Here is a 13572-nt window from a genome sequence, read left to right as displayed (position 1 = left end):
ATCCATCTTCACAAGTTTAGCAATATATATATATATATATTTTTAATTGGTATTGGATTGGTATCAATCTCAATCGGTACTAGTTCGGATTAGTAATCTCAATGTTGCATTCCCCATTAGGTTTGCAACACATGGTTTTAGGGATTTAAAAAAAAAAAAAAACATGCAATACCCTATTAGAACATATGATACCGATATAGATATAGAATTGATAAAAATATTGGATCAGCAATACAAATGCCCGATTGGAACATATGACCCCTTGTTTATTTTGTTTTGTTAAAATAAGTGGTTTGGTTCAAACCATATTTTGAACTAGTCAATTTGAAAAAAAGTGTAATAGGGTTACAAGTGAAAAAAGAGGAGTAATTTGGATATTTAAAAAGAGCAGGGGAGAAAGATGTAAAAATAAAGAAGCAAGAGAGAATCAGAAAAAAAAAGAAGTAAAAAGTAAGGGAGATTTAATAAATATAGGCTAAGTGTAGAAGAATGATAGTACATTTCCCTACATCTAATGGTCAAATTTGTCACATCATTATCACATTATTCTTTCATATGGCAAAACTTTTCCCAGAACGGCGGATTGAGAAAATTTTGGCTTAAGATTACAGACTTGTTTACCAAAATCAAAGATAAGTTTTGACTTATGACACCATTTTTTAGGGTCTTTCTTTAGTTTGAAGAAAGTGTCCCGGAGGGCTTTTTCGTCATTTTGGGCTCGCTTTACCACAGGGAGAAAGTGGTGGACTGGTGGTGGGGGCTAGGAGGGGAAGAAGTTTCGTCACTGAAAAGAGAAAGACCAAAAGCAAGATCTGAAACATAAACAAAAAGAAGCCGTAGAAAGGGAGAAGATGAGAAAACCAAGTCTTTTAAAAACCAGTTTAGAGGTAAGTGTCAAGGCAACACTACCAAGGCAAGCCAAACCCTAACCCAAAACCCAAACCCACCTCAAAACCCCTCTACCAAAATTGCAAACAAGCAAAGAAAGGAATTCATCACAGCTTCTCCCCTTCCACCTCCCCCTATTTCTCTCCCTCCTTCAAACCAATTTAAGTTTTACTTCTCTCTCCCCTTCTCCTCTCTCTCTCTCTCTCTCTCTCTCTCTAAAATCCATTAAGCGTTCTCTCTGACCCCACCCCCAATAGCTAGCTAGCTAGCTACCTTCTCAAGAACTACCATGATTCACATTTTCCTTCTCTGTGCTCTCTGCTTCTCTGGTACTCTCTCTCTCTCTCTCTTGAAAACTGGTTTTCTAGTCTGCATGCATTAATGGAGAAATTAACAACTTATTTTGATTCATGGGTTTTGTTTTGTTTTACAGATTTTGGATTAATACGTGGAGTTGAAGCTTTAGGTGTCAACTATGGTCAAGTTGGCAACAATCTCCTTCCACCACAGGATGTCCTTGCCCTTCTAAGCTCCTTAAAGATCACCAAAACAAGAATCTATGATACTAATCCTCAAGTCCTCACCGCATTTGCTAACTCCGGTATCGAAATCATCGTCACCGTCGAGAACGAAAACCTCGACGTCGTAACGGAGCCACAACAAGCCCTTCTATGGGTAGCTACCCACATTAAGCCATACTTCCCTGCGACGAGGATCACAGGCATCTCTGTTGGCAATGAGGTTTTCACAACCAGTGACTCATCAGTAATGGCTAATGTAGTCCCTGCCATGATCAGCATCCATGGAGCACTGGTTGAGCTAGGCTTAGACTCATACATACAAGTCTCTACAGCTAGTTCCCTAGGAGTACTAACCAACTCCTTCCCACCATCTTCCGGTAGCTTCCGGAATGACCTTACTGGCGTTATGTCACAATTCCTGCAGTTCTTGTGGAACACCAAGGCACCCTTTTGGATCAATGCTTACCCATATTTTGCTTACAAAGATGACCCAAATAGAATCTCTCTAGATTATGCTCTCTTCAACCCTAATCCAGGAATGGTTGATCCTTCCACAAAGTTACATTATGATAACATGTTATATGCTCAGGTTGATGCAGTGATATTTGCAGTTTCAAGGATGGGTTATGGAGGAATGGAAGTTAGAGTTTCAGAGACTGGGTGGCCTTCTAAAGGAGACCCAGATGAGTATGGTGCAACTATCCAAAATGCAGCTATTTATAATACAAATTTGTTGAGAAGGCAAATGAAGAATGAAGGGACACCTTTAAGACCTGGTCAGAGGCTTGAGATTTTTGTGTTTGCTCTATTTAATGAAGATATGAAGCCAGGGCCAACCTCAGAGAGGAACTATGGACTTTATAAACCTGATGGAACCTTGGCCTATAATCTTGGGATTTCTGCCTTGTCAACTCCATCACCATCTACTACTTCCTCATCAACTCCGGCTTCCATCTCTCTAACTTCCTCTGCTACTCAGGTAAAAGTAAATCCATAGGTCCTTTTTTTTTTATTATTATTATTATAAAAATTTAAACCAAATTCATGAGAAGAGAATCAAGAAAATGCAGCCCCATGGGCCTAATTAAATGTAATTATGTTACATTATATTTTACATATATGTTTCTTTGTTGCTTAACCCATGTAAGAGTTATAGATGTAGAGATGTAAAGAATATTGTGATTAAAATTTTTGATCTGATTTTATTTTTCTTTTTTTTCTTGTGTGATTTTATGGTATTGTTGTGTAACAGGCAAGAACAAGCGGATATGAAAGCTTGGGGTATTGGATTTTTGTATACTTGTTGACATTTCAAGTTCTAATGAGAAGACCGCTCTAAGCTGATAGAGATGGCCGTGACAAAATAAAGCATTGAAAAATCTTGAACTCCAAAATTGTGCATGAAAGATGTTTATGTGAATACATGGAAGTGTTAATGATCAACTTTGAGTCTAACTAAATTTGGCATGTAATCAATTCAAAGCATTCCCTAGACATAAAATGATCGAAATTGACACATCAACTTTTCACGAGGCAAAAATAGATGTACCTCCATGGCTCCATCCATATATTCCACATGGGTGAGACTCTCCATAAAAACTTTTGCTCTTTATTTTTTATTTTTATTCCATTATATGAGAATAAATCATCTGATTGGGTGAGAGGAAAGCGATCCACTTTGGGACGTGGAATCCACAAACGGTTCTCAATTCTCATACATGACGTGTTTCTATTTTTTCTTTGTAAGTAAATCTTGGTCTGTGCCTTTTCTATATTTTAAAGGGTGGTAGAAAAATAAAATTAGATTATAAGTGCAAAAGGGTTGATTGATTCTAATTATTTTATTAATTACAGTTAATGATAAACCAGACAAGGAGGAACAGAGAAGGCCAGCTTTTATGCTTTATTCTCCTCCACAAACGTCACCATTAAAGGGTCCTAAGATAATAAAAAAGAATCTAAGGGCAAAGGGATTGATTGATTCTCATCATTTATGGAGAATGAAAAGGGAAAATTACATAATTACTCACTTTTATGTTTTCCTTTACAAAATTACCTATCAAAAGTTTCAGTTAACAAAAATACCTAAAATTAGATTTGGATTTACAAAATTATCCATCTAAAGTTTTGGTTAACAAAAGTACCTAAAATCAGGTTTAGGTTTACAAAACTATCCAAAATAGTGACTATTAATCTTCCACATATAATCATGTCTTTTTTTATAACTGAAACTTTGAGTGGGCAGTTTTATAAAACCAAACTCAATTTTGGGTATTTTTGTTAACTTAAACTTTAAGTGGGTAATTTTGTAAAGAAAAACCTAATTTTGGGTATATTTTTCAACTGAAACTTTTGATAGGTAATTTTGTAAAGAAAAACCCAAAAGTAGGTAATCATGGAATTTTCCCAAATAAAAACACTACCTCGTCGCGTGTCTCCACACCAAAATAGAGGACAATAAAAGAGTATGCACGTGTATCAATAGGTGCAAAAATTTTGTATTTCATAGTGGAGTGGCTGTCATTTTGTTCCCTCTATCTAAGCGCAAGGTCATATGACCATAGTGCATTCTTTTCCTTTTATTTTACTCAATAACCATCACCATGGGCCATTTTGATACTATTCTAAGAGCTCTTTTCTTTCCATAAAAATGCGACAACTCAAAGGCTGGCTTGCCTCCTCCTCCTCCTCCTTTTCTTTCTCTCTCTCTCTCTCTCTCTCTCCACCCCACCCCACCCCACCCCCTCCCCTGCTTCTCCCTTCATGTTTCATTAGTGGAACTGTGGAAGCATAAACTCTCTAACTCTGGTCCAGCCATTTCAACATCTATTAAAGAAACGCGGTGCACATGATGACCATTCCCACTAAGAATATAACTGAAACCGGCCAAATCCCCACCGTCCAAAACAAAAATTGAAAAGGGGAGGGAGAGAAAAGGACAGCCCAATGTGAGACCCACCCACCAACCCACCCACCTAAGTCACATCCTGTGCATATATGTGTGTATGAGAAAGAGAGAATTATTGGTCTTTTTCTATAATTGTAATGATAGAATTAATGGTCCCCTTCATAAAAAATAATAGAATTAATGGGGGATTTTTTTTTTCTTTTAATTACTTTTTAAGAAAAGCCCCCCTTCTTGTTAAGAGTGGCAATTTGGCATGATATGCTGACTAGCTTCTCTCAGCTCTTATTGCAAGCAATGAAGAAAAGAGGACTGAGAGCTTTTTGGTGGGTTTAATTAAGGCGAAGAAGTTGAGTTGATGTTTCATTGTGGACCCAACTGCCCAACACAAACGGTGAGAGCTGTAAGTCTTTTTTTTTTTTTGGTATGAAGCTACATAGTGAGACTTCATTAAACAATTCATAGACTCCATGCACAGTGAGACATCATTAAAATAAATCTCCTCCACTGAGCCTTCTAAGTACTATAAATGAAAGCAAAACATGACCACATAGGGTAAACAAAAGGAAGAAAAGAAATAAAAAAGGGTAACATATGAGGCTTAAGGTCAAGTGCGTTTGATTGTCTACTTTGTCAAGTTGGTTTTTAACTCTTTTTTTATCTTCAAAGAAAGGAACCAAACTGGGTTCAGACACTGTCTAATCACATAAGTAATAAGAGACTTCCATTTCTCTATGGTGCATTTAGAAATTAAAACTTAGAAGAGGATGCTTCTTCATTCAGCCAATGCAGTCTGCAGATATATGTTTGCTCCACCCTCACTGCAAAGGCTTCTAATCAGATTCTCTTCTAAAACAAAGAGACTCTCATATTCTCTCTGTCTATGCTTTATTATACCATGGAGAATCATTCTTGTAGAGGGAAATCAAATCATTAAAGTATAGCTTAAACTCAAAAAACCTACCCAAGCCCAGCTCAAACCTAATATATTGGTTGGGCTAGAGAACCCCATTTATGTTGGACATTCATTAGGTAAAAAACTCAAACCCCTTCTGTTTATTGGTGGGTGTGGTGTTAAGAATTAACAATGCGCAGCAGAATAACAATAGAAAAAGAAAAATGAAAGGAAATCAGACACACATAACACAATGATTTTATGTGGTTCACTCAAAATAGGCTACTCCCATAATTGAGTGATAAAACCAGAGCTTACACTATTCTCTGGTGAAGAAATTGCAAATCCTCACACACCTCTACTTGCAAGATCACACATTACAAACCCTCACACAGCTCTTCTTGTGAGATCACACCTTTATATAGTGCTTTATGCCTTATATTATAGAGAAACCCTAATTTCGAAAAATACAAAACTTTCCCAATAAAAACATCTCAAAAAATGGATAGTACTTCTTGGAATAAACTGAGATTAGGCATCACCAATAACATATAGTGTTGGTCCAGGCTTGGCTTTGCAGCTCCTATAGAGAATGGGCTTGAACTGCACCCCAAGCCTGCCCAAGTTTTGGCAAAATATCAAAGTCAAATGAACTTCCACTTGACACCAATTAAGAGGAGAGAGACTTTAGGGTAGGCTTGGCTTTCCTGTTTCTCTATCTGAAAGTTTATTATTTGGTTTATCTTTCATGTAATGTTGTTGGAATTTGTTACTAGGATTTCATAGAGACAACTACTCTCTGCAACATGAATTTCTAATTTTGAGTCAAACCTGGGCTGCAGACCTGACAAGAATCCATAAAATAAAATGGGCTGGGCTTGAGTTGACTTCAGCCTGGGCCATTTCGATTTGGTTTCGGCAACGGGTTTTCTGTTCCTCTCCCATTGCCTATTACTGTCCATAAAAGTCAACCAAAACCATCTGTTTACACTTATCCGACTTTTCTCAGTTGTGTCATACATAAAGGTTGGTTTCAATCCCAAAGCATCATCCATTATTAATGTTCTGGTTCAACTGCCCATGAGACATGGAGCCGAAGGAAGTGGAATGAGTGAAGTCCACCCAGATAGTTGGATAAGGTTTGGCGAAGTTGACTTAAGAATACATTGGATTGAAAGACGATCAACCCACTATAGTTTTTTTGTTGTTTCCCCCTGTGCCGTACATAACTTTGTAACCAACAATAAATTCAGCTTTATCCCAATCTAATGGGTTGGTTACATGAATCCAAACAAAATAAAGTTGGTAAAGATTGAGGTCTAGACATAAAAGAGATAAATGAAAATGAGAAATGATGGATAAAGATGATAAATGAGAATGAAAATGAAAGATGGGAAAAGATGGATAAAGAATTAAATGAGAAATGAAAATGAAAAAGACAAAAGAGAGATGAAGGATGAGATGAAAGAAGACAGCCCAACAAGCTAGGTGAAGCGCAGCTAGATGGGATTGACGGATGATCAATTTCGACACTAGAAGTTCAATTTGTTAAAGCAAAATCTCATAGATTGGTAGAAGGGTTCTGTATAGGGGTGTCAATTCTGAGCCCGCACCGGTAGGCCTGACTGAGTCCAACACGTTTGCGGCCCTACTTGGATCGACACGTTTAATAAACGTGTCGACCTTCATTTACTAAACGGGCGTTCACGGTGTAAGTAGCTAGCTTGTCCGGTGCTCGACCGAATTGACACATTTATATGCCCGACTTGAACCGAATCGTTGTAGCCCGACCTAGCCCGAACCTTTAATACTACATAAAATTCTTGTTTTGCCACTACTAGTAAGAAACAAATTAATTAAGCTTTCTTACCATTTGCTTTGTAATAGGATTTGATTTAATTAAGCTTTATTTTATAAGTTATAAATATCATAATCTTTTCTTTTCCTTTGTAAGAACAATCATAATCTCATATCATTTTTTTTTTAATTAAAGATTTGCCTCACATATTTTTGGGCATTCAACCAACTTAAGAAAAGAATTTTAGGGTAGGCATGTTTAAAGCCCGTTTAGACTTAAAAAGGTCTGTAGCTCGGTTAAGACCTGGTTAAGGAAGCCCATTAAAGCCCGACACCGAACTGACCCCGATTATAAATTGTACCATGCCCCCCTAAAGCTAGGCCTGTTTACTTAAACAGTAGTTCACGGTGCAAGGCTTCTAAGTGGTCAACCCCATTAAGCTGGACCGAGACCGGCCCAGCTCGAACGGTTGACGCCCCTAGTTCTGTAGGATTCTGGATCATTGTTCTTATGATAATCTTTTTGAATTTTCTTATCTGTGTTTTGTTTGTTGATCTTTCTTCTTGACTGTGCTTATCGCTACCTAGGTGTTGTCTATATAGGGTTTATGAACTGTAAAGATGTTCTGAATTAGGTTCTTTTTATTTATTTATTTATTTTTTTCTGTCTTGTAGATCATCAATATGACTAGATCATATGAGAACAATCCGGGTTTGGTTAGACTAGCACATTTTCACAATTTCAAATTCCGCAACATAATGACGAGATTCAATTGTTCCCTTACCTCGTCCATCCAGTGCCTCAAAAGTAAGAACTTGCACTTGTTACATCTCTTAATCGGCATAAAACATGTCCTCCTCCTTCCAAATCTCTCGAGCTCCTCAATCTCACTAGTCATATCTTTCAATTTTTGAAACTTCAGACGCAAGATCTCCGATTTGTGACCTAATATCTTAAAATCAATGCCGCGTTCGTCTGATCCAGTATAAGGCATTGCTGTTTCGTGGATTTGATGTTCGAAAACTTTGATTTCAACAGCAAAGTTTAAACTCCCTTTCTGTGGATGGAGAATTTTGAAATTGATGACTCTAAATTTTAAACTGAGTCATACTCATAGCACCAAAAAATCTAGCATGAACTAAAAGTGAATAAATTGTGTTACAGGTCCCTCACGTATACCACAATTACACATTTAAACCCGTCATCAAGGGTAACCCTTCCACTAGCGAGACCATTATGCCCTTGTGCATGCCAATAGGAAACCGTGCAAAGGCATTTGGGTGACGAGTAGAGTTATCATTTTTTGCACACTTGTGTCTCCGTGTAGAACCATGCAAGTGGGCAATAGTTTTTTTCCTTCATGAAGCGTGAAAAGTGGATATTTTGGAGACTCTATTCTAAGGGTGTCAAATCAAATTGAAACCATTTATTGAAATCAAATCGAACTGTTTACATCATAACCATGAAATCATTTAGTAAACAATTCAATTTTGGTGTTAATCATTCAAACCGATTCAACCGACTAAATTTGATTTATATGTTAAATAAATAGTATTCTCTCAAATCTTTGGCTTCACCTTACATTGAAGAAATTATTTATTATTATTATTTTAAACAATCATTCAAAACTCAAAAAGATGAAGTACTTTTATATTAAATAATTATTTATACCTTTATATATGAGAGCACTTTTAAATGAAGTAATGACTTATGGATTTTTTTATGAGAATAGGTTTTTGGCTTTGGATTTTTATGAAACCGTTTGAAAATTATATAACCGTATAATTATAAACAATTAATGGACGGTGTCATAGATAAAAACCAAAATCAAATTGAACCATACCATTTGACCACATTGTTTAACACCTTTATTCTAGCTTATTCTACCCTTGGCTTGTTTTTCCCTCACTCAACCTCTCGCAATGCAGTACGCCAACATGCCGGAAAAAAATCGTCTGCAATTCCGATCTCATACAATTCCGTGCAATACCACCTTCAGGCGGTGACACGTGTATTGATACCAATACAATGGTCCAGATATGATTTAAATGCCTCTTCACTGATTTAATGTTTTATTAGTTGTACCAGATCTGGACCATTGTATTGGTATCAATATACGTGTCACCGCCTGAAGGTGGTAGGTATTGCACGAAATTGTACGAGATCGGAATTGCAGACGATTTCAACCCATGCCCAATCCTCTCGCCGTCACCGCTATGCACCCTGTAACACTTTACTCCTACACCCCGACCCCCACCATCACCCCGTGTCTACTCCCTTTGTTTCTCTTTTCCCCTCCAGCTCTTCTTCTTCGGCTCTCTGTTTCTCTCTCCCCTAACCTATCTCTCTCTTTCCTTCTCTGACTCCCCCAAAAACTTCTATTGCATTTTGAGCGCAAACGTTGCTGTGAATTCCATGTCCTCCTTTCTTCTTCTTTCTCTGTTTTAGTTCCATTGTGGCACAAATACACAGCCAAGATTTTTTTTTCATGATTGTTGGCATTATAGGCTGGATGGTCTCAAATCTGATGGATTGCCCGATTTGGATCAGAATGACGAGGGCGACATACACATGTATGGTATAAGGGCAAAGTCGTAATAAAAATTGAATTTAAAGAAATAAAAAATAGGTCTGATATGGTCTAATTTAGACTGATCTAGATCGATTTCAAAATGATATTGCCTTTGATGGATCCTATGGTCGTTCCTGAGTTTTGAGACCATGCTTGCAAGAGGTTGTAGACTTGTTCAAATTAGAAACCATGTTCTTCGAAAGTAGAGAAAAATGATTAGATCCATTGTGGCCTGCTCGTTGGCTAATTCTTTCTTTCTTTTTTATTTATTATTATTATTATTTTTAATTTACGTATCATATGATTTTAGAGTTTCAGATTCGCAATTCACCTTTGCCATTAGCTATTCTTGTTGTTACAACACTTCTCTTATTCAAAACAATTTGATGATTCATTTATCAAAGGAGAGAACATAAAATTAAAAGCTTTTTATTTTTCAAAAGAAGTTGAAGCGCGAGAAATTGATGACGCGTTTGAATAACTAGAGCTAGAGCTTCCGCCTTTCAGATGACGAAATAATAAAACCCTAACATCTCACACCTTTTTGTGAGATTCCCATATACAGCATCCTACTTTTTACATAGAAAAACTCTAATACTCGAAAGTACAAAATTACCCTCAATATAAACGACTCCAAAAAATTTATGTCGAAGGCTCCATCCCCTTACACCCCTGGGCAGGGGGTCACCTGCCTCCTTGCATCTCCCATGGCAGGCTCACCGATGAGAGAGCCCGTTGTTATTGGAGAAAAATCACTAGTACTTCTTAGATTAAACTGAGATCAAAATTCAGCAATAACACCTCAACATATATTTATTTATTTTTTAAATTAATTCTAGTAATATATTGGTTAACCTTGTCACCATAAGAAAATAGAAGTTGAAAAGGTAAGTTCGTTTAAATAATAGTTTATGTTAAGTTGGAGATATAGGACTTATTTATTATAACTAGAGGAGCCAACTCACCAATTGGATCCAAATCCTTTCCAATTGGTTGAGCACCTAGCAAGGCATCCTATAACTGGAAGAATTTGGACACATACCTCAACACATGACACACATCCCTAGGTCCTCCTAACCGTTGAATGTATCATTATCTTTTCACATATAGTTGGTTAGAAAACTACCACCATGTATATTCTTTCTTCTTTCTTCTTCATTTCATTTATTGTGTCACATCCTAATCCTTTGACAAACTGCATTTGCCTTAATTTCTTGCATTGAACTTCCTTTTGTAATTCTGATACAAGAATGAACTGCCACACCAGAAGAAGCTTATCGAGATTTGTTTCACCCTTTCTTGGAGATATTCTTCACAATCCCCACACTCTTATTGCTACCAATATCTTCAAAGAAAAAATGAAAGAAAGGGAGGGGAGGGGAGGGGAGGGGAGGGGGGGAAAGAGAGATTTCTCCCACTTTGTCAAGGTCATTCCATCAACTTTTAGAGAGAGAGAGAGAGAGAGGTTGTTGGAAAGGTACATATATAACCTTAGAGAGAGAGAGAGAGAGGTTGTTGGAAAGGTACATATATAACCTGGTGCATGCATATGTCCTATAGTTATTGTAGCCAACTCAAATGTCACACTAACTTTTTACCAATTGAGTAGCTAAACTCATTCTACCAATACCTTTTTATTAGATCAGGTTATCTACTGCATGGATTAATATCTAACAAAGCAGTTATTTGGTAAAATATGAACCATTCTCGTACCTATAAAAAGAGAATATATCCATGAGACATGAATCATGGCGAGACTCCTATTTTAACTTTTTCTGAGCTGATGATCTCCTCTAGTTTGATCTTTTCACTCTAGGTTGTATGAGTTGGTGAACCTCTTGTTCATGTTTGTTTCTACCTGGAGAATAAATTAAACAAAGATAACATCTAATAACATACAAGTATTATTTTATTTATTATATCCTCTAATTAATAAATCAAATTTATCAATCATGGGTTCTTAATTAAATTAAAAAGAATTAAATATATATATATATATATACACACATAAATATATCATCTGTTGTCCTATACTTGACCCTTATGCTAGCCTGATATCCCAGGATCTCTATAAGCTTGGCAGATGAATCATTGCTAGTGAAAATGGCTATGGCCCCCCACCACCCCCCCCCCCAAAAAAGATTAAATACTTCAGAAACAGTAAAAAAAAAAAATTGGAAAATAAAGGTGTTAACATGTCTAAGACAATAAAAGGAACATATATTTATATGGGGGAAAAGAACGCTACTCAATTGCAACCTCTACGTCCAAACAGAGGATGTTGCGAAAAGATGCCTGCTCCTCTTGGTTAGATGCTTGTGCAGACACTCCCCACTGGCCGAGGTGATAGCCATGCGATTGGGTGGCATTCTTTCTCCCTTTTACGTATATGTCAAGAAGCATTTACTAAGATAATTGGAGATGGTTATTGAAGTCAACTTTACTTAATTCAAGCTTTACAGTCATTTACCAATTTTTTTTAGCTGAGAAAGAAACTCCTCTACCATCTGAAGATAACACATGATTAAGAAAAGAAAAAAGAGGGCAGGGGGGGGGGGAAGTTGTCCCAAAGCTGATGATTTACCCCAAAATATGCAATAACAATTTGATTTCCTTCCATAAATAAAATTAAGAGTGACTAAGGCAATATCCTAAAGAAGTTGAAAACAGTCTTGCATAATGCGCTGAATGCACCATTGTAGAGATAATTCTCTTCAAAATGTTGATGGTGAGAGCACAATCACCTTCATGGGATAGCGTGGAGTGCTATGGTATTCTACTGAGTATGGGGAGGTATTATATAGACTTCATATGAAATGAAATATCTGCCTCTTATTGTGGGAAGAGAGAGATAGACAAAAAAGACACTAGCATATGCTACGATTACATGGAAGTCAATTAATCCCTTATATTATTTTTGGGGGAGAGTTCTATGTCGGAGTGTACGTGTGGCCCCTGCTCTAGATATAGATTGTGCGAAATGACCACTGCATCCCTATTGGTCGACCCCGTGCACACCCTTCCATCGGCTGGTATGTGGGTGTAGGGGCCACATATCATCATGTAATTTTTTTTTTTGTTTTGAAAATGACATTTTATGAATAAAAAGAAAGAGAGTACATGCTTTATAAGTGTTCCACACTATCGTATTTAGACATATATTTTCGTATGTGGCATATATTTGCGAATATATCTCATCTACACATGGAAAAATTTACGTAATAGTGACATAAAGATTCATCACCACTTGATACATGGCATAAATGAGCACTTTTAGATAGTTTAATTAATGAGATAAAACGAGTTTATGCCCATTCCAGATCACATTTCAAACTTAAGGCAAACACGCATGGGAAGTGATTATAAAAACGGTGTTTAAACTTTAAACAAGTAGGTCATTTCATTCTAATAGAAATATAGAATATATTAACTTTTATACATGTTTTTGTCACCTTGAACTCATTTTTGACTAGATATGAACTATGAAATGGGTGTCACGTCCTCCGTAACATGGATACACCCAAATAACAAGTGGTGACAATTTTTTTTCTTTAGTTTTTTAGTGTAATACTAAAGCTTCCGGTGCAGGAAAATCAAGAAAAGAGAAGTAAAATAAATATTTAAATATAAATTATTATAATTATTATCTCCTATGATTATATAGTTAAATGATATTCCGAATATAGTAATTAAAATTTTTAAAAAAGTTTTTAGTAAAAAAAATTCAATACTATTACACTAATATGGGATTGATCAAGAATAGATATTGACATATATTTTTTTTTCTTTTGGGGTGTTCTAACTCCTAAGACAGTGATCATACCCTCACGTCAAAACCCCCATTTAGTAAGTAACATTTTCATAAGACCAACAAGCAATAGTGAGTATACCAACTTAAACCCACAACTAACCGAATCAAGGCTAATGGAGCAAGAGCTCTTTCCACTAGCTACCAACCTCATTGTCATATCAATCTTATTCAATATCAACCAA

General features: G+C 36.4%; 1 protein-coding gene across 1 annotated transcript; it reads left to right on the top strand.

The window, feature by feature from the left end:
• Positions 1–887: 887 nt before the first annotated feature.
• Positions 888–2925, top strand: LOC122059994 (glucan endo-1,3-beta-glucosidase 11-like). Its single transcript, XM_042623110.1, has 3 exons — positions 888–1217; positions 1322–2388; positions 2662–2925. The coding sequence occupies exons 1-3, from the start codon at positions 1178–1180 to the stop codon at positions 2746–2748; spliced, it is 1194 nt and encodes a 397-aa protein (XP_042479044.1). The 5' UTR covers positions 888–1177; the 3' UTR covers positions 2749–2925.
• The last annotated feature ends 10647 nt before the right edge of the window (positions 2926–13572 follow it).

This window comes from Macadamia integrifolia, chromosome 13 (genome assembly GCF_013358625.1).
Source record: "Macadamia integrifolia cultivar HAES 741 chromosome 13, SCU_Mint_v3, whole genome shotgun sequence".
Lineage (NCBI taxonomy): Eukaryota > Viridiplantae > Streptophyta > Magnoliopsida > Proteales > Proteaceae > Macadamia > Macadamia integrifolia.
The sequence above is the reverse complement of the archived record's forward strand: the minus strand, read 5'-3'. Positions and strand labels throughout refer to the sequence as shown.

Coding starts and splice junctions, on each gene's coding strand:
- LOC122059994 (XM_042623110.1), top strand. CDS start 1,178: ATGATTCACATTTTCCTTCTCTGTGCTCTCTGCTTCTCTG. Junction 1,218..1,321: donor CTGTGCTCTCTGCTTCTCTG/GTACTCTCTCTC, acceptor TTTGTTTTACAG/ATTTTGGATTAATACGTGGA. Junction 2,389..2,661: donor TAACTTCCTCTGCTACTCAG/GTAAAAGTAAAT, acceptor GTTGTGTAACAG/GCAAGAACAAGCGGATATGA.